Source organism: Lynx canadensis, chromosome C2 (assembly GCF_007474595.2).
Source record: "Lynx canadensis isolate LIC74 chromosome C2, mLynCan4.pri.v2, whole genome shotgun sequence".
Lineage (NCBI taxonomy): Eukaryota > Metazoa > Chordata > Mammalia > Carnivora > Felidae > Lynx > Lynx canadensis.
The window spans coordinates 48,713,494-48,734,905 of NC_044311.2; the positions used below are offsets into that span (position 1 = coordinate 48,713,494).

The 21,412-nt window shown below is 36.4% G+C and overlaps 2 protein-coding genes and 1 long non-coding RNA gene across 3 annotated transcripts in view; 1 reads left to right on the top strand and 2 right to left on the bottom strand.

Moving 5' to 3' along the window:
* The window catches only part of DHX36 (DEAH-box helicase 36), a 51,476-nt gene extending 48,895 nt beyond the window's left edge, over nt 1-2,581 (bottom strand). Inside the window, exon 1 of the mRNA XM_030328964.1 lies at nt 2,255-2,581. Coding sequence (XP_030184824.1) covers nt 2,255-2,521 — 267 coding nt within the window. The 5' untranslated portion in view covers nt 2,522-2,581. The remainder of the gene's footprint in view (nt 1-2,254) is intronic.
* Nucleotides 2,582-2,739: 158 nt separating this feature from the next.
* Nucleotides 2,740-3,830, top strand: LOC115523936. The gene is made up of 3 exons (XR_003971889.1): nt 2,740-2,811; nt 3,165-3,263; nt 3,740-3,830. It is a non-coding gene; the product is annotated as an uncharacterized LOC115523936 (long non-coding RNA).
* A 9,594-nt stretch (nt 3,831-13,424) lies between these two features.
* GPR149 (G protein-coupled receptor 149) overlaps nt 13,425-21,412 on the bottom strand; it is a 68,228-nt gene continuing 60,240 nt past the window's right edge. The window contains exon 5 of the mRNA XM_030330229.1: nt 13,425-14,372. Coding sequence (XP_030186089.1) covers nt 13,797-14,372 — 576 coding nt within the window. The 3' untranslated portion in view covers nt 13,425-13,796. The remainder of the gene's footprint in view (nt 14,373-21,412) is intronic.

Here is a 21,412-nt window from a genome sequence, read left to right on the forward strand (position 1 = left end):
TTCCTAGTCTGAGTTAGATGATAATCCACATTCTCCTTTTAATATTTTAACGTTGTAAACTATCCCTGTAACAGCCCCTAACACCACAATTTCTTTAAGGTAGGGCCTACACCCTATTAATACAGTGCTTAAGATAGTGTCTCAAACATATCAATCTGATTTAAAAAAATGAAAATTGAAAGAAAAAGAGCACATTGTTACAATGTGGTAATTTTGTAAACATAGGGATTACCTAAAAATTAAAAGTTAGGAAAATTGGGAAGCAATTATATGGCTGAAGGTGGTCAAAAAAAAAAAAAAAAAAAAAAAGGTAGGATGAGCCAATCATTGAAAAATGGTCATATTGAGATAGAGAAGACGGAGATGCATTTTAGAGAGAATGGTAGAAGAATCGTAATACAAAGCAAAAATAGAAGTATATTTACAAAAGCTACAATCACATCAGATTGGGAACATGGGCTCAGAGAGTTAAGTACACAGAGGGAAACCTAGTAGTATATTGAAGCTATATTACCAAGATTCCTGTAAAACATGTTAGAATGCAACTGAAATATATTAAACTCAGACAGATGTGACCTGGCTTCCAATCCCAAATTGTGAGCTAGAGAATGAGGCAATCTACTTTTTGCTTTTGAAAGTACTGTGAGTGGTTCTACAAAGGACAGACTCAGTGGAGAGCAGGAGTGGGAGCCAAAAGACTAGTTAGGAGGCCAAGAACACTGAACAAAATAGTGGCTTGATCTATGGTAACTGCTGTGGAGACAAGTCGTTGGATTTGGGATATATTATAAAAAGAGCAGGCAGATTTGCTGAAATGAAAGAGAAATATTAAAGATAAATCCTGTTTGGGAGTTGCAAGTGAATAAATGGTAGTAACATTTACTAAAATGAAGGTTTGGGAAGGGGTAGAAATCCAGAATTCCATTCAGAATGATCCATAACACAACTAGCTTCAGGTGGAAATAATGAGCAATTTTTCCTGATTAAATTTTTCATCTGTTCGCATATTTTCCCAACCAATATCACATTTCCCAGTATCATGTTTCTTTAGATCCCCAGGGCAACAGCCATAATGTGAGCTAAATAAAACTTGATAAAGAGTAACTTTTCTAGTTACTGTGCACATCCTTTTATAGCAATCAGCCAATTATCCTTGCAATGTCAAGATGACTTAGATGTGCTCCCCTTCCTTAAAAAAAAAAAGTCTTCTCAATGAACAAGTTAATTTTGGGCTGACAAACATGTACGTATATATATTTTTTAAAGAGAAGGTGATAAGGTGTGAAGATAAATGGATAGTGCCAAAAAAGCATTTTGATGAAAATGACACGGATAAAAGAAAAATAAAGAAATGGAATAATTTAAAAGCAGAAGCCTAAATGAGAACTTAATTACATACATTCAGTACCTAACATGAAAGGTGCTTTTAATGAAGTTACTAAAAAGTTGTTCTCAGGCTTATAGTAAGAAAGCTTCTGTTTAATTAAAAAAAACAAAAAAAAAAACAAAAAAACAAAACTAAACTAAAATAAGCCACTCAGCGAACTTTAATGCTTTCCTTACTACAGATCTTCAAGATACAAACCAAATGGGCCGGGCAATCACCAACGCTAAGAGACTAAATAATCTCTTGAAACGTCTCCTATTTCTAGGATCCCACGTTTCCTTCTCAAAGAGGAGCTGCTACTCATCAGAAACCTCCCCAGCCCAACATAAAAACAAAAAACCTGGGTTTGTGGCTATTTTTTAATGCTAAATATGAAAGCTAGGCTATTCTTCTGAGCGACCTGCATTCAAAATAGTACTTGACAGCTTTTATTCCGCGCAAACTTGTATGTATCAAGAAGGCCGCTATTTTCGAACTCTTTGGGCAAAGAACTTAAATAAAAGTGACCAAAATTTTTCTAAGGGAAAGGGCGGCCAGAGATACTAACACAGTGATACCCCAATGAAGTTAACTTCCGATAGGACGTGAACTTAACATTTGTTTTGTTCACAGTTCTCACGTCCTTAAAGCAAAATATACATCCAGCCTGCACAAATCCTAACTGCTCCAGGTCAGATGAGCATGGCTAATGTTAAACTACATAATATCCGCTACCGGAAGTTGTAGCATAATACCTTTGCACACTTGATTTTCATTTCACACAGCACATGCATGAGTCAAGGAACAAAAAACGAAAAGGTTAGGGGCGGCGGAAGGGAAAAAGCCTGTCCTGCCTCATCCCTCTCCACTATCGAGTTTCAGATTTACCTCCTGCCTCTCCGCTTCCTTGTTCTTCTGACCCTGTTTCTTCGCATACCACAAGCCAATCTCGCGGCCTTTCAGGTGCCCGGGATGTCGGCCTCGGCCGCCTCGACCACCTCCTCCTCCTCCGCCGCCGCCGCCGCCGCCGCCTCCAGAGCCTCGGTTCCCTCCATGGCCCCCTCCATGGCCCCCTCCATAGCTTCCCCCATAGCCCCCGCCGGAGCTGCGGGGCCCCCCATCGCGGCCCCAGCTCTGATGGTAGTCATAGCTCATTGTCCTAGCAGACTACAACTCGTGAGAACCTGCAACCGCTAGAAATGGCGTCCGGGCCCGGAAGCTAGTGCACGTCCACTTCCGTTTTGCTTCCGGCGCCCAGCGCGAGAGGGAGGGCTATTGGAGCGTCACAAGTAGCTGTTTCCGGTGACGTCAGGGAGGACGACATCTGTTATCAGGAAGTTGGCTCAGGTGAAGTCTTCTTTGGTGTGCCCGCAGTCCTCTATTTTTGTACCTCTGGAGGGAGAGGGAGCAAAAGGCTCTCGGGTTTCCTTACCTACACCAAACATGTGAGGAAATAGGTTTTACTTTTTACTTTCTTATTATCCATGATTAAATCCGGAATTTGCGTCCAATTAGGCCGTGGATAGTAAACATCTGTTGTCACAGTAAAAGAACCTGTGGATCGATGCGTTTTCTCCTAAAAGTCTTGAAAGAAATGAAATGAGTTCATATTTTTGGGTTTTTTGGTAGCTACATCTTGAAAACAGCCTGACACCAGTTTGAAATACATAAAGATAAAACTGCCCCTGCCTTTCTTAAAGGATTGTCATTATTTACTGCCTTTATCCAATAGGGTGCAGGGGACACTAGGTTCACTAGGGGACATCCAGTTCATTTACATATTTTCACTGATTTAAAGGTGCTAGGGATACTCACTGAACACGACAAGTGTGGCACCATCTTTCATTTGCTTACCGTCTTGAGAAGATAAAGGCAAAAGAAATGGTTGTGCAGTGAGGTAAGAAAGGAAAATGCTGTATGCTTTGAAGGGGTCCAGAATACACCTCTGTGGCATAAAAATTACTTTGAGCAGAGGCATTCAATTCCTGAAATCTTGGAACTTCCTAAAAGCAGAGCCTCCCAGAAGGATTCAGAAGAACTCAATTGTCATAAACCCCTTCCCCTGGGAGAGGAACTGATAAGATGGACTTATCACTGGAGACTAGAAGTCAGCATTCCAATGTTAAGCAGGCTAAGCAGGCATTGCCACAAAACTGTTATATATCCCATCTATTTCGTAAGAGCCCATTTTTCCTTCCTAGAAGTATTTTCCCATGAGTGCCTTTCTCCTCCTCCTCTTCTCCTATTAAGATGGTGTATATGCCATCTGTTCTACCCATCTGTTGAAACACATTTTTGTATGAAGTCCCATGGGTATGTGATTAAATTTGTCTCTTTCCTTGTTAATCTGTCTTTTGTCATTTTAATTTGCAGGCCTCTAAGAAGTAAACCAAAGAGAGTAAAGGAAAAGATTTTTCTTCCCAACAGCCATAGATGTTACTGCAAAATAACTTAATTTTGGAGTCAGGTAAGTCCTTTTTAAAGCACTAGAGGTTAAGCAGTGACTTTTGAGATAAATAGACTTTAGCCAGACTAATGAGGAAGGGGAGAGATTATTCCAGGTGGAGGAAACAATGTGTATGAGGGGAAATGATAAAATATTGGAGACTGAGAAAACTCTACACTGAAATTTAAAGACTGTTGGAGAAGACCAAAGAGGTAGAAAGGAGCATAAGCATGGAGGAACTTATATACCACATAGAGAACAACAGTAAACTTTAAGTAGGAGACTGATTATTTTTGGCTGTTTTGAATAGAAAGAAATGGAGGAGGCAAAAGTGGATATACAGAGGCTAGTTAACAGGCTGTGGTTTAGTGGAGGCAAGATGGAACATAGGAAGGACTGGGATCAAGAGTTATTTGGAGATAAATATGTCAGATTGGATGATTCACTTGATATGGATAATTAGAGGAAGTGGTCAGATAACCCTTGAGTTTACGATTTGAATGACTACCAAATAAGAAGGTACCATATCTTGAGATGAAGAACACTAGATGAGGAGGATTTTTTTTGGACTTGAGGGAGGGTTGAGTTAATGTGTCTAAATAATACATGTGGAGTTTGAGGAGCCTATGAAACAGCCAAATACAGATGTCTAGAAAGTGGTTGACTACATGAGTTAAAAGCACAGAGAGAGCAGACGGAGACACATTTTGGTAGTCCTTGGCAAATATGATTAAAACTATTGAATAGTTCCAATAAATGTATTGAAATTCATTGGGCATACCTATATGACAAGTATGTGAATTGTTCAGTAGGTAAGATTGAGTAGGCATATTGGGGATGGTCGCGGCAAAATTTGAAGGAGATAGTGTGGGTTGTTAGGTGAGAAAGTGTTATGAATTGAATGTGTCTCCTCAAAATTTATATGTTGAAGCTCTAACCCCCAGTGTAGCTGTATTTGGAGATGGTGCCTCTAAGGAAAGAAATTAAATGAGTTCATGGAATTGGGGCTCTAATCTGATAGGATTAGTGTCCTTATAAGAAAAGATACCAGAGAGCTTATCCTTTCTTTCCTCAGAAGAAAGGCATGTGTGGACAAAGAGGCTATGTAGAAGCCAGGAAGGGTGCTCTCACCAGAGAACAAATCTGCTGGCACCTTGATCTTGGGCTTCCCAGCCTCCAGAACTGTGAGAAATAAATTTCTGTTGTTTAAGCCAGAATAATACCATAAATAAGTGGTACTTAATTATTTAAACATGGTATTTACTTATTAAACCAATAAAGTGGGTTTTTTTAAGTTTTTATTTATTTATTTTAAGAGTGAGAGAGAGAGAGAGCATGCATGGGGGGTGGGGGGGGGTGGGTGTCATGGAGAGAGAGGGAGAGAAAGAGAATCCCAAGCAGGCTCTGCACTGTCAGCACAGAGCCCCATGCACAGCTCGAACTCATGAGCTGTGAGATCACAACCTGAGCTGAAGCCAAGAGTTAGAGGCTTAACTGACTGAGCTTCCCAGATGCCCCTAAAGTGGTTTAATACCACTGAAACCTGGGGTATTTGTTAAGGCAGCCTGAACAGAGAATAAGTGGAAAAGAGAACTAATGTTTATTTGTTGCTTAGCATTTGCTGGGTATTGGGCCAGGCAATTCACATTTATGGTCTGAAGAATGTGATCCTCATAGATGTGCACATCCTAATCCCTAAAACCTGTGAATATGTTAAACTACATGGCCAAGGGAAATTAAGGTTGCTAATCAGCTGACCTTAAAATGGGGACATTATCCTAGGTTATCTGGATGAGCTCTGTGTAATGGAATGTAGGCAGCATCTAGAGCTGGAAAAGGAAATGGATTCTCCCTTAGAGCCTCCAGAAAGGAATACACCTTGCCAAACCCTAAATTTTAGCCTAGTGAGGATCTTATCAAAAGTCTGTGCCACAGAATTGTGCAGTAGTAAATTTGTGTTAAGACTCCAACTTTGTGGCAATTTGTTATGGCAGCAATAGGAAAGTAATATGATATTCCATATTTCATACAATCCTTATGAAAACCCCAGAGAGAGAGGTAGTGTGATCTCTATTTCCTGATAAATTCTATTATTTTCCTTCACCTCATGTTTGTTGATCCTAAGCAGAATCTTAGTTATAAATTTAAAATTACCGTGTTTTCCTGACTTCTTCAGCATGAAATAGTATGGTATTGCTTTAGGCTATTGCTTTAGACATACACTTTAGAACAAATGGGAAGAAAAGTATCAGTTAGTACTTTTTTTTTTCCTGCTTTGGTTGGAACCAATAAGAATTCTTAGGTTACCTAATGCCAGAAAACAAAAGGAATGACTGACTCATTATAACTGCCATTGTTACTCTTGCTGATGCTCTGCTTTGTGCTGTGCTCTGGGAATGCTGAAAGATGTCTTTCTTAAATGTAATCTCCACTAATCATGGGCTGGGCACAGAATGCAAAACTATTGCATTCACACCCATGGCGTCTGGTATCTAACTCCCACAGTCATGGACCTCCCAGTCCAGTGACTCCCAAGATGGCAGCTAGGGTGAGCCACACAAGACCACACCATTATGGGAAACTACCAGTTTTCCCAATCTCAGGAAATCTCTCATTCTCCATTTTCTTTACCCCAACCCTGTGAAACAACTGTAGCATAATTTTTCATGGGTCTAATATTCTTGAGGGACTGGATGGGAATTTTGTTTAGTGTTCCCCTTGGAAAATGGAATCCTTCATGGACTCTGACCTCTTCTTGGTGGTGGGGAGAGGGGACATGCTGATAAGAGTAGTCTTAGATTTGTAAAGATCTGACTGTTTTGGGGTGGAGGTAGGGAGACATGGAGAAAATGTTTCCTTCTTATATCAGGAAAAATACTGGAAAATTATCAAACAACTCAATAGAACATCTTGTCACATAAAATTTGGGGGCTCAAATTGGTAGACATTACCTATTTCCTTTTTAATTAGTATAGGTTAACTATGTTTTGGGGGAAAAACACCTAGATTAGATATAACTTGCTTCACAACTATAGTGTGATTGGATAACTTATTGTCCAATTCTGTGAGAGTTAAAGAGGACACTATTAATTGTTATGCCAGGAAAACAATTGTAAATTGGGACTATCCCATGCAAACCAGATGTTTTGTCATTGTAACTATGAATTACTGCCATTGTCTGCTAATTCTATCTGCTTCTCATAAAAAGAAAGAAAAAATGGATTTTAGTATTCATGTTAAACATCTTCTTGAATGTTTTGCATAACATATTTTCCCTTGAAAACTACATAATCTAATTCAATTAGTGGATTTTTCACTGCCCAATGTAAGCAGACAATCTGGGAATTTAGGGAAAAATGTTTTGAATGAGTACTAAGAAAACAAATTTTAATACTTTTTTTCTCTATAAAAAATAATAGAAATACAAACTCTTAAACTTAAGCAAGTAGCTATGTATCTTCACTACTGTAACCAGCTGATCATGGATTTATCCAAACCCTAATATTTTTTGACCTTCACATTTTAAAGCTTCTGGGGATTGCATTTCTGCTAAGTGGTGGAGACTAAAATTTGCTCCTGAGGTATTTTTTTTCTTTTTTTCTGGAAAAATTACTCAGTGAGACTATGCTTATGTAAAGGTACAGATTGTCCTCTGTAATAAACTGTTTCAAAATAATGTGACTCCAGGAACCTAAATCATTCTATGTAATATTGCAGAAGATTGTCATTGTGGTCATTTTGTATTTGGGTTTTGATTGCCCAGTGCCAGCAAGTTCCTGCTCATTCTCAAGAAGAACATGTGATTTTGTATTTGTGTATGTGTTCTTTGTGGATTTGGAAGTTGAAATCCCAAGACTGTAGGAAAGACATACAAATATGATCTTTTTTTTTTTTGTATCTTGAGTTGGAGAAGAAATCACACGCACAAATTGATCTATGTTTGTAGCAGTATAGTCTGTTCTAGAATCAAGACCAGATAACTCAAACCCTGGAAGATGTGCCATTCTTGGATTGTAGTATGCATCTGCATCTTGTGACACCAGGGATGGGGCACTATTTACATTCTAATAGAGTGTGGTGTATTAGTGGTGTTAGTGCTTAGTGGGGTCATAGCATGTGTCAGAGACTGAATAGCTAGCTGTTTGCCAAATTTAGGTTTCTTCTTCCTCTGCACAGATAGGTCTATTTCTTAACCTCCTTTGATGTTAGGAATGTCTGTATACCCAGAGGTCTCCAGTGTAGCAGAAGCAGCAGTGATTGAGGTGCTGTTTTTCCAGGCCATCCCTGGAACAGTCCTTGCTGGATCCTCTCTGCCCTTTGCCCTTATGCCAGCTTAATATGGATGAGGATAATGATAATAAAAATGAAAGAGTGGAACTACAAGATGGAAAGAGCCTAGACCCCTGAACCATATCTTAGAAGAGAAAGTCTCAACTACTTTTAACTGCTTTTAAAAGCTTTTAACTGCTGCTGCTTTTCTTCAACTCTTTCAAGTCTCTCTTTTTTTTTTTAATGTTTATCCATTTTTGACAGAGAGAGCATGAGTTGGGGAGCAGCAGAGAGAGAGGGGGACAGAAGTTCCGAAACATGCTCCATGCTGACAGCAGTGAACCTGATGCAGGGTTCGAACTCACGAGCCGTGAGATCATGACCTGAGCTGAAGTTGGATACTGAACTGACTGAGCCTCCTAGGCACCCCTGTCTTCCAGATCTTGTGCAAATTCCTCTTTCTAGCAGACACTAAATCTGAAACTTGCCAGCAAAAGAGACTGGAAAATGTAGTTTTCAGGCTTCTAGCCTCTGTGATATGTGGAGGACATTAGAAACATTGGGATATTCCAAGGTATTAACAGAAAATAGATGCCAGAGGTAATTTTTTACCTCAAATTACAGGCTCCATAGAAAAACATTTAAGAAATGTAAGTGGGGAATCTGGGTGGCTCAGTCAGTTGGGCGTCCAACTCTTGATTTTGGCTCAGGTCATGATCCTAGGGTCATGGTATCGAGCCCTGCATCAGCTCAGCATGGAGCCTGCTTGGGATTCTCTCTGCTCCCTCTGCCCCTCTCCCCAGCTCACATGCGCACTCTTTCTCTAAAATAAATAAATGAAAAAAAACTTTTTTTAAAGAAATGTGTAACTTAGGTAGTTACCAAGGAAATCCTTCCTATTTATTGAATCAGAATACAATACCATCACCATCTCTATTGCTACCACCCTAATTCTAGCAAATATCATCTCTAACCCAGACTATTAAAATAACCTCCTGTTTGTTCTGTAATCGTATTTGTACTTGTATCGCCTTTTCCCCTTGACAACAACCGACAGTGGTCATTTGTGATTTTGTAATCAAATGTGTCATTTCTTTGCTCAGAACCCTCCGATCACTTCCCACCTCATTTAGAAAAAGATTCAAAGTCCATACCTGGTCTGCAAGGCATTAATGGTCTGCCTCTCTGTGCTTTTATTTGTCTTTATTTCCAACTACTTTTTCTCTCACTCTTCTGCATTCACATTGACCTCCTGGATGGTTTCATCAAATACCAAAGGCATACTCCTACTTCTGGAAACTTGATGCTCCCTTGGATAGAACTATGATTTCCCTAGATACACAGCATGTTTCATCACTTTATTTAACTCTCTCATGAAATAGTATGTTATCAGTGAAGTGTTTCCTAACTAAAGTATTTGAAAAAACACTCCTTCCATCACTGTCCCTTTATTTTCATTTTTTTTTCTCATCATTTTTACCTCTGGTTCCTACTTTCTATCAATACATTTAGCATTACCTGATATCTATCTATATCTATCTATCTGTCTATGGATCTATCTATCTATCTATCTATCTATCTATCTTGTTTGTCTGGGTGCCTTGGAGCAGCCAAATAGTAACAGTGTGATTTAGAGTAGGGGTTTTGGGTCATTCCTTATCAGCTTGACTTCCTGAGGAGCTGGAAATTAGTCATGTGAGCTGTCAACCATGCTTTACCCTACCCCTACCATGATGGAGCCCCAGTAAAGACTCTGGATGCCAGGATTCAAATGAGCTTTCCTTGTTGGCAGTATTCCCTATATGTTATCATACGCTGATGCTGAAAGTATTGCTATCTGTGACTCCATGGGGAGAGGATAACAGAAGCTTCACATTTAGACTTTTCCTGGACTTTGCTATATGTGATTCTTCTCTTGGCTGATTTTAATCTGTATCCTTTCCCTGAAATGCACTGTAACTGTGAGAATACAGCTTTCTGTGAATTCTGTGGGTTGCAGTTAATTATTGAAACTGATAGTGGTTTTGGGATACCCTAAATTTGCATTTGGAGTCAGAAGTGAGGGAAGTCTTATGTGGACTGTGTTCTCTAAATTTGCAATTGGTTCAAACTCATACAAATGTACATATATGTGTGAGTGTGTATGTGTGTGTTGTCTTGTTCAGTCATAGTCCTAAGTACCTAGAACAATTTCTAGCATATAGCAGGCATTCTATATGCTATAATGATATAATGTTACAATAAATGAATGAAAGTAACTTAATAGAATAAATAAGAAACTAAGAGAAAATCTGTTTATGAAAACCAATACTAAAAACCACGTTGAGAAAAGCTTTGAAACACTGCATAACCAAATGGTTTTTATTACATTCTGAGTAATACTGTGATGGTTACTGTCTTCAAAATGGTTGCCTCTGTCAGTCACAACTCTTGGAACTCTTTGGGATTATATGTGGGTTTATATTAACTGGGAGTCTTAGGGATTATGTATTTACAGTTTGTAGGAGTCACCACCAGATGGTGATATTTTTATTAGATAATAAGTAGTTTTTGAATTCAGATTCATGAATTTATAGAGAAAAGAAATAAACTATATGAAATATTGAATTTATTAATAATAACAGTATAACAGAGTAAGCTATTTAAATATAGCACAAGATATCTAAAAGGGTATTTCCTATGCCAGAAATACATTTTTGCAGTCATAATCACTTAAAAATTTTTTTTAACGTTTATTTATTTTTGTCAGAGAGGGAGACACAGTGCAAGCAGGGGAGGGGCAGAGAGAGAGGGAGACACAGAATCCAAAGTAGGCTCCAGATTCTGAGCTGTCAGCACAGAACCTGACTTGGGGCTGGAGCTCAGGAGCCACGAGATCATGGCCTGGGCTGTAGTCGGATGCCCAACCAACTGAGCCACCCAGGCGCCCCATGCAATCATAATTGTTTTAAAGAGTAGGTAGAGTTTATACTGATATAGTTTAACCTTACTCTTTCTTTCTTTCTTTTTTTTACAGTATAATTTATAGCCAAGTTGGCTAACATACAGTGTATACAGTGTGCTCTTGGTTTGGGAGGAGATATTCCTGCGTAGGCACAGCCCCTGTTGATTTTTCTTGTGGCTTCAACTATAATTGGATTGGAGTTTGAAGTATTACAGAATAGTATAATGATGCTGATTAGCCTCTCAAACTAAGGTTTTGGGCTAAATAATCGAACTAAAGTGTCAATACAGCACAACTTTTACATGTGTACAGTTAATTCAGCAGCTAAGGGCAATTAAATGGGAATATTGTAGGTTTTTTGTTTTTGTTTTTTGTTTTTTTTGTTGTTTGTGTTGTTTTGTTTTGCCAGTTCTCCTAGCATAGGCCCAAGTCCAGTGAAAAGAAAATAGAACACAGGAGGAAAGCACAGTATTACTGTTTTCCAATCCAGTTCTGGTGCTCTTTAAATATTGATTTCCATTGTCTTCTCCTATGCATTAAAGAACTGTGCCAGCTAGAAAGGATTTATTTGTATTTAAATCTTTATTATTTTTTTAAGTTTTATTGTGGTTCTGTTTCTAATTTCCTTTCTGACAGAAATTGTACTCAAAAGCAACAAAATCATCTTTCTTTTTCATAAAATTATACACCTAAATTTAATATATCAAAACTTACCTTTTACAAAGCATTATTAGAATATTCAGTTCAACTTTACTTTTATAACAGGCATCTAATGCCATAAATTTATAATATTTGATTGATCTGGCCATTTGTCATGATGGTAAAATAGCCCTCAATTTTAGGGTTATAAAAAGTCTCTTAGGGGCGCCTGGGTGGCGCAGTCAGTTAAGCGTCCGACTTCAGCCAGGTCACGATCTCGCGGTCCATGAGTTCGAGCCCCGCGTCAGGCTCTGGGCTGATGGCTCGGAGCCTGGAGCTTGTTTCCGATTCTGTGTCTCCCTCTCTCTGCCCCTCCCCCGTTCATGCTCTGTCTCTCTCTCTCTGTCCCAAAAATAAATAAATGTTGAAAAAAAAATTAAAAAAAAAAAGGCTCTTAAAATAAAATATATTTATATAAATAAATAAATAAATAAATAAAATATATTTGTAATGATAATATATTTGAATTTGAATTTATGTGTTATACATTATTTGAGGCTTGTTTTACAAACATTACTAGTTGCATTACATTTGGTTCCCAAATTCAGAAGATGAGATACTGAGAGATTACATGAGAGGTAAAGTCCACTGAGAGAATTATTTTGAAAATGACTTCTTGATGGCCAAAAAAAAAAAAGTCTTCTGGAGATGAAATGTCTGAAAGTCCATTTCAAATAATTTAGAATTCTGATTCAATATAAAATAGAAACCAAAATAAATCATTAAAAGAATAATTCACTCAGTCTGTAGTAAATAAGATATGTAAGATGTGTTGCACAGTTAAATACCATGTAGAATGTCAACTCAATAACTTTGGAAAATATACACTGAAGTAATACATTTAATGTATGTTTGAAGAAAGATCAGAATAAACCATTTTTAAGAAACAAATTAGTCTATAGTTTTTGAGATATACATTACTAATAATTGGACAAGGTGATTCCTACATTTTTGCGATGTAACACATTTTAAAATTAATCTTTAAATGTATATCTTACACTCATTTAATAATATATATTGAATTTTCTTGAGATACAGATCTTTGAGAAAAAAACCAAAAAGTACCTAAACTTAGGACAATATTTGTACTAAAATTTTCTATACTTTAAGAATAGCTAAGAAAGTTTGCCAAATCTGCAGCTTTAGAAACATACAGTTTTACTTTTTACTTAGTGGATTTTCCTCTGCTTTACCTGGAAATTTGTTAATCTAGTTGAGCATCCCTCACGGAACTTAATCTGGCAGTGTTTTTCCCCAATTTCCATTAAAATAAAACAATTCTAGAAATGATGATGTGTACATATACAACCTTTTCCAATAATATTTTAGTTATGGACTACTAATTCCGCTTATAACACACAACATTTTGTTTCAAGGGCAGTCTTGACATAGTAAAAAGATGAAAGGAAAATACATTTTAGAAAGGAAGAAAAACATTTAGTAAGCAATTCATATTTTATGGAAATGAAGGAAACAACTATTTACAGATTATGGACATGCATGTTTCAAAGATGGAAGCTAGCTAGTTTGCCATTTTACATGAGAATATATTTTCTAGACATCAGTGTAAAGCTAAAGCAGTTAACTGTAATGAGCTTCTTTTGCTAGGCACATGTAGGCAAGTCTCTTCAAATACAACTCAGAATTTTGCTACATTTCTTCCATTCCCAAAATATCTTTTTATCCTTTGCAGTAAAGTCTAGTATTACGTGTTGAAACATGAGAATGGGAATAATATATTTATTGAATTTATACAACTTTCTGTTTACTCTGAAGATGACAAATAGGCAAAAACGTTAGTATATGAGGCTGATATTTGATCTAGAAAACAGCCTAGGAATCAGATAAGAAACAAACCTTTAAATACCACAGTGTGTGATCTACAGGTAATACATCAAAAGCACTTAAGTGTTTACACTAGTTCTAGCTGCTCCTCCTAAAAACAATTAACTACTAAATCTGTAATGCTTATGTAAACCAACAGGTTATAAAGGAAATCAAATAGCCTCAGAACAAAAGTGTTAAGTAGTTTGAACTTGCAGATTCGTTCTTGCCTTTATTAGACCAAATGATCACAAGTTACCCTTGCCTTCTTCCTCTCTTTTTCTGTAAGCTTTATTTAACAACTGGATTTCCTCCTGGTAGCCTTCCTTCTCTTGATGCTGCCTTTTACTGTTCTGCCTGTGTGCTTCAACAGTGTCCGGAATGGAGATGTTGATATCACCATCAGGATTACTTGTAGGTAAAAAGAGAGAGTATGAGGCTGTTTCCCCTAAATCACAAGAAACGAATCTGTTTTCTTTCCTCGAGTAGCGTAGGGATGGAGATCTGACCTGTGTAGAGGACTGGCTGATGTTGCTAATGATTGACACGGTATCCAAGGCTTCTTCGTTATCACAAATTTCAAGAACTTCCAAGTGTATTTTCACACTGGTGTCCGCAAATGTGGAGGGAGAATCTTCTGAATTTGGTTCATGGCCAACACTTTTGGATCGATAGACTTCTATTTTCTTAGAGGCTGGGGTTATCTTTTGTCCTTCAGCACTTACCTCATAGGTAGAAAGAGATAGGGTTTTCCCTGTAGGTGCTTGGAGAGACACAGTCCCCTGGAATGCACACAAGGGAATGGCAAGGGCACCACCAGAACGCTGGGAACAAAAACAAAATTGTTACTATTGAAACCTAGTTTCTGAAATTAGGCCATTTAAAAATTTACTTTATTCATCAAAATGGTAAAGTTTTTTATTTTTTCTGTTTCAGACCCATTTCCCTAGAAACCTTTATAGATATGGGATTTAAATTCTGCTATTAAACCACTATAGTTTAGTTTCTCCTAGGTCAAATATAACACCTAAATGAGGACAGCCAGGAACCTTTCTTTGAAGGTAAAGAACATAATTCCACAGTTTAAGGCAAAATTTGTGTTTTGATGGGGGCAGTGGTAGGTGTTTCCAAAAGCAGAATTTGGGCATAAAATTGAATGCAAATTTACAATCTGGAATTGCTTTTGTATTTTTTGTTACATTAAAAAGTTTGCATAGGTTGAAAGAAATGTAGACTGTAATATTCAAAATGTACTTTTTGTTTTTCCTGTTTAGTATGTCAGAGAGAATGATAATTGTGAAACTATGATTCAGAGGTAGTATAAAGTATATTTCAGCTGTTAGTTTTGAGTACACAGAAGAGGAACCAAATGTCTCCAGAACTGTGCTACCCTGTGCTCACTTTTCCATAGAGAAATCACAGTCATTAAAGTATATCCAGTAATAGAGAACTCCCCCACATCTCAGCAAAAACTTTCCTGCAAGTTAGAACCTTTTATATTATATTTAAAACTTTGTATGTTAAGATTTTTTAAAATTTGTGCTCACCACTGAAAAGTGCTTAAGAAATGAAAAAAAAAGACTAAATCTTAAAATAGTCTGTATTTTATATTATTGATTCATGCCTTCATGCTTCCAATTGACTTGTTTTCTTTTTTGATTACATGTTAATCTCAGAAGAAGGTAGTAATATGCCAAACTTCTAAAGCAATTGTTCTCAAATCTAGGTCCCCAGACCAGTGTCAATATTACCTGATAACTTGTAAGAAATGCAAATTTTTGAGCCCTACCTCAGATCTATGAAATTAACCAGCCTTTTAGGTGATTCTGTTGCATGGTAAGGTTTGAGATCCCTAACTAAAGAAATGTCAGAGTCCAGAAAAAAAGGGGGAAGGAAGATGGTTAACAGACACTTTTATACTTGTGCTGACCACCTAAAAAGCCTAGAGTTACTAACTGGATTGGCTTAAATGTGTCTTTACTGGGGAATTGGCGTGAAGGCTCATGGTATTTTGCCAATTTAGGATGATCAACTTTCCTATTTGCCTGCAACTATGCCAGTTTTAGCACTGAAATTCTTGCATTTTAGGAACCCTCTCAGTTCCAGGAAAACCAGAATAGTTGGTCATCCTGTTTGCTATAGGCATTTTATATCCAGACCTAAGTGTGGCTGGAGGAAGCCCAGGATTAAAATTTGCATTCTTTTCTAAGAGAAATTGTTAAGGGAGAATGTATCATGAACTTCATTCAGGTGCCTTCATGCCCAATTCTTTGAATTTAGGGACAATGAAAAATATAGCCTAGGGTATGTGAGACATGTTACCAGTCTTTTCTAGTTACTCCCTGTGGAGAAGTCTTGAATTCTCTTTATTTTTTAAGGGTCCTGGGAACCTAACTTTAGGGCCTTGTACCCTAAAGGGCTGAAAACTTTGCACACTCACACTATAAAGTGCAGTTTACCCTTCTGCTGAGGCAAAGAACTTCAACTTCACATGTGTGGCTGAAGCAGGAGAAACAGAGGGACAATACTTAGGTTCATTACTGTACCAAAGCATTATTTGAATGATAGCAACTTTTGGCAAAGGGGAAATGGCCTTAATTTATTTTTTGTTCATCCATTCATTAAATTGACATTTGCTGAGTACCTATTTCAGTAATCTTCTGATCACGGTTTCACTTTTCATAATTTTAGTTACCTACAGTAAACTGCAGTCTGAAAGCAGATGATCCTCCTTCTACAAGATGGTCAGAAGGTCAGGTGTAGCCTAACACTGTGTCACAATGCTTACGTCATTCACCTCACTTTATCTTATCATGTAGGCATTTTATCATCTCACATCATTACAAGAAGGGAATGAATAAAGTGCAATAGGATATTGAGAGAGACAGAACACATTCACATAACTTTTATTTCAATACATTGGTGTAATAGTTCCATTTTATTTTTCATTATTTCTATTCACCTCTTACTTTGCCTAATTTGTAAATTAAACATCATCATACGTATGTTTGTGTAGAAAAAAAGCATAGTATGCACTGGTTCGGTACTAACCATGATTTCAGGTATCCACTAGAGGTCTTAGAATATATTCCCCATGGATAAGGGGGGACACTGCAGATTCTGAACTTGCATTGGGTATACAGATATACTGTCTCTTCATTCAGAGACCTGACAGATAGAATTGGGTGACAACGGCATGTAAGGAAGAAAACAAAATTTTAGTTCCAACTGTATAAGTAGAGATAGGAACTGAGCTCTGTGGTGTCCAAGGAATGACCACTTTTGGTACAGAGATTTCATACAGGGGTGGCATTTGAAATTGATCTTAAGAATTAAGAAAACATTTACAGGTTTAAAAGTTTTGCATTCTGAGTGGTAAGTCATGAGTGGAAGGACCAACCTAAAAACTTACTATTCTGAGAAAAAATTTTATCAAAGACAGAAACTTCTATTGTTTTTAAATAAAAATTGACCAAAATATGATTTAACCAGAAAATTTGACTGTCATTTCATGTTATAAATACAACCTTCTTCATCCTGAGAGCTAGTCAATATGGAAGGGGGACTTCCTTACGGTACACTCTATTGCAAGAATAAAAAACAGCTCCATCTCAGTACTTAAAAAATTCTTTTCCTTTGATATGGCACACCGAATAAACAAAGTCCTATGGAGTATACCAGTTTCAAAAAGAAAAATGGGATGAGAAAAATGAGTTATCAGACAGGGCTCAGCAGTATTGGCATATCTACCTTAAAAGAACCTTCACTAGAGCATCAATAAGCATAGCCATGTCTTAATTGTACCAACTTGCATCACTGATGAGCAGTTAATATAAAAGTAAATGTGATAAAGAAATTTTTTTGCATCTGATTTTACACAAATGCTAACTTTACTTCAAATGAACAAGTAAGGCTTACTGAGTTATCAAATGACATCTCATTAAAATTGACATTTGGGAATTGCATAGTGCCAGAGTTCAGCTAAAGTATGAAGTCTGAGTATTCTGAAATAGCACAGAAAGCCTTGAGTTATCAAAATTACACTCTGAAACTTTCTTATTCTAAGTGATAGTCTCCATTTGAGAGTCACAGAAGTAAATACACAGAGATAGATTATATATAAGTAGATTTACCTGTGCATCTTTACACTTAAAATATTTTTTAAAATGTTTGTTTATTTTTGAAAGGCAGGGGGCAGAGAAAGCAGGGACACAGAATCTGAAACAGGCTCCAGGCTCTGAGCTGTCAGCACAGAGCCCAATGCAGGGCTTGAACTCACGAACCATGAGATCATGACCTGAGCTGAAATCAGATGCTTAACCAACTGAGCCACCCAGGTGCCCCATACATCTTTACATTTTTAATTCAAAATTGACATGTTAATTTCAGCAAAACGGTACTGTCACTTTAAGCCAATTTAGTAATTTTAATTTTACTGATTATAAAAGTATTTAATGTATAAATTTGTTTTGGCTTTAAATTTGTATAAGAACTATAAGTGTAAGGAATTTTACCAAATATTGTTTGTATGTTTTTAAGCAAAATCATAAAAAGTTGATTTGACAGTACGATTAATAGAATTTTTTTCTTTGAGAGAGACTCATCTATTATTTAAGTTAGAAAAACCTTGTTCCAGGTGAGGGAAAATGGGAGCATGGATAAAGAGAGAAGTAATAAGGGCAGAGATTCAGGAAGAGATCTAACAGAATTTGAGTAAAATCAATAGAATTTCCACCTCTTTTAGAATATGGAGTGAGAATTAAATGGAGAGAAATGGGAAGCAAGAAAACAGACTAGCTGAACCACTATTATGTACTAGTACTGGGTTAGCTGGTAGGTCTATAAGAATGAAGAGGCTGTCATGTCTTAAGAGCTCATAGAATACACAAATACCTAGCTCATAAATGATTGTATTTCCATGTGACTCATGCTACAATAGACCCCGGCTGGAGAATGACAAGAATATGGAATAAGAGCACTTAACCTAGATGGAGTGAAGGAAAAGGAGACCTGGGCAGGGCTCAATTTTTATAGATGAAAAGAAATACTTGATATCAGTGCTGTCCTTTAATAGCATTGTTCTAGAGGTCCTAGAACAGTCAAGAAAAGGAAATATGAAATATAAATATTAAGAAGAAAGAGAAAATTATCATAATTTTCAGGTGAAAATATTGTCTACTTAGAAATTCATAGGAAGAAACTCTAAAAAAAAGAACAAATATGGGAGTTTAGTAAGGTTGCTGAATTGTAGGTAAATGTTAAGACATCAATAGGAGTTACCAATCAAAAGATATGATTTAAAAAGGGCCATTCAGAATAGTAACAAAAGTATAAAAATGTGTGAAAATAATATGAAAAAACACTATAATGAAAGAAATCCTGAATAAAGAGGGGACAAAAGAAACAACAGTATTTCCACATGGGAAAACTCTATATTGTAAATATGGCAAATTTATTTTATCTTATTGATTTAATTTTTTTTTTTTTTTTGAGAGAGGGAGAGAGAGAATCTTAAGCAGTCTCTCAGCATGGAGCCTGATATGGGGCTTGATTTCATGAATGTGAGATCATGACCTGAGCTGTAATTAAGAGCTGGATGCTTAACTGACTGAGCCATTAGGTGCCCCAGATTTAATATAATTTTAATAAAAATCTTAGTGGAATACCAATGGAATATTATTTTAGAACATAAATAAATAATAAATAAATAAATAAATAGATTTATTTGCAAGATTTATTTGCAAGAATAAATGTGTATAACCTAGAAATTTTGGAATTTATAAACATAATATGAAGCTACATTAATTAATACAAGTTGTTAATGGCAAGATATAATAAATTAAGCAGTCAAGAAACCAAATATAGTTTATCACAAAGATGCATTTAAAAATAAGATTCAATTGACTATCCATTGCAGAATTAAATTAGGTTCCTTTTCATGTTATATGCAAAAATAATTTGAGTCTTAATGATTCTTTTAAAATGACATGTGAAGAAGACTTTTACAAATCTGGAATGAAAAACAGAAATGACAAAGTAAAAGAGGGACAGATATGATTGCAGAAAAATTGAAAATGTCCATGTAGAAATATATGCTGAAAACAAAGGTAGAAAGCAAATGGCATCCCAGGAGAAAATATTTGCAGCATATAGGAGGTAAAGTTTAATAGTTATAATATAGAGAATTTTTCCAAATCAGTAAGATAAACACCTCAGCAGGAAAAAGGGAAAAAGGAAATGGGTAAAGCAATGGAAGGAAGAAGTACAAGTGGAAAATAAACATGTGAAAATATTCTTAGTTTCACAAATTATCAAAAAAAAGTAAATAAAAACAATGGGTCATCTTTAGCATCTCAGATTGCCCTCCACCACAAAAAAAAAAAAAAAAAAAAAAAAAAAAAAAAAAAAAAAAAAGAGAAGATGAAGAAATGAAAAGATAAATGCCATCTTTAGGGTACTTTTTAATTGTATCTCATTATGAAATAAAAACTGCATATACTTACCAGCAATCCTATTTCTGTGAGTCAGTCCCACCACCAAATATCAACACATAGTTTTGTTTATTTCAGCACTGTTGTAAGCCCCCAAGTAGAAATAACTTAAATGTATCAGAAAGCTGTCTTGAAAGAATGAGGTAAAGCTATAAGTTCTCCCTGGGTAAAATAATTTCAATACATTTTGAGTGATAATAGCAAGTTGCAAAATAATATGTAAAGTATGACCCCATTTTCTTGTAGAAAAACACCTACCAGAAAACTACTCAGCAAATTATACATATATAGGAAAAGATACGTAGACAAGCCCACGTATATATTCTACATACAGAAAAGATCTGAAAGGCTATGTTCCAAACAATTGTTTCCTCTGAGAGTGGATGGAGAAAGGGCTTCAACTTTTATGTTTTATATGCCTGAGTTGTTTGATGATGGTGATGGTGATGGTGATGATGATGATGATGATGACGACGACGACTTTGCTTATGGAAGTTTATTAGGTAATAGAGGAGGTAGAGAATGCAAAATATTACTAGAAGGGCATCCAGGATGTAGGGGTAGGGTACTGAGTATGGGTTGCCTATGATGGTAGTCAGCTCAGAGTTCAGTTTGGTAGTCAGTTTGAAGTTCACATAACATTTGGGGTTTGTGCTATATTGGAGGTTTGTTTGTGCTGCCTTTGGGGTTTACGAATCAATACTCTGGATTTGGTGTTTGTGCTATTTTTAGATTAGAAGACAAAGTGGGTGCAGGGCATTATCTCAAAATCTTGCCCTGATGGTTTGATTGATTAGAATGAGAATCCTAATTGGGTTATAGTTTATTTTCTATTCTTATTTATTTATTTACTTTTTAAATGTTTCTTTTTTTAATTTTTTTTTAACGTTTATTTATTTATTTGAGACAGAGAGAGACAGAACATGAATGGGGGAGGGTCAGAGAGAGGGAGACACAGAATCTGAAACAGGCTCCAGGCTCTGCGCTGGGGTCTAACTCACGGACCGCGAGATCATGACCTGAGCCGAAGTCGGACGCTCAACCGAGACGCCCCTATTCACATTTTTTAAAGAGTAGCAAATGGCACTTGTGAAAGAAAACTATTTTAAATGATCAGAAAGGAACTGGATCATCTGATCCTACACAGACAAAATAAAGTGAATATGGTCTGTAATGAATCAGAATCTCCTCACTCATTTTAGTGTAAAAATTATTATAAAATTTGAGTCCAATAAGCTGTCAATGTAAACATTTTAAATAGCTTTAACATTTAAATAATGAATCCTATGTCAGAAGAAGAAAATAGTATAGAATTTGAATCACAAAACACGAAGTCACCCACAGATTTGTAGCCATTCAGAAAGTTCAAGAAT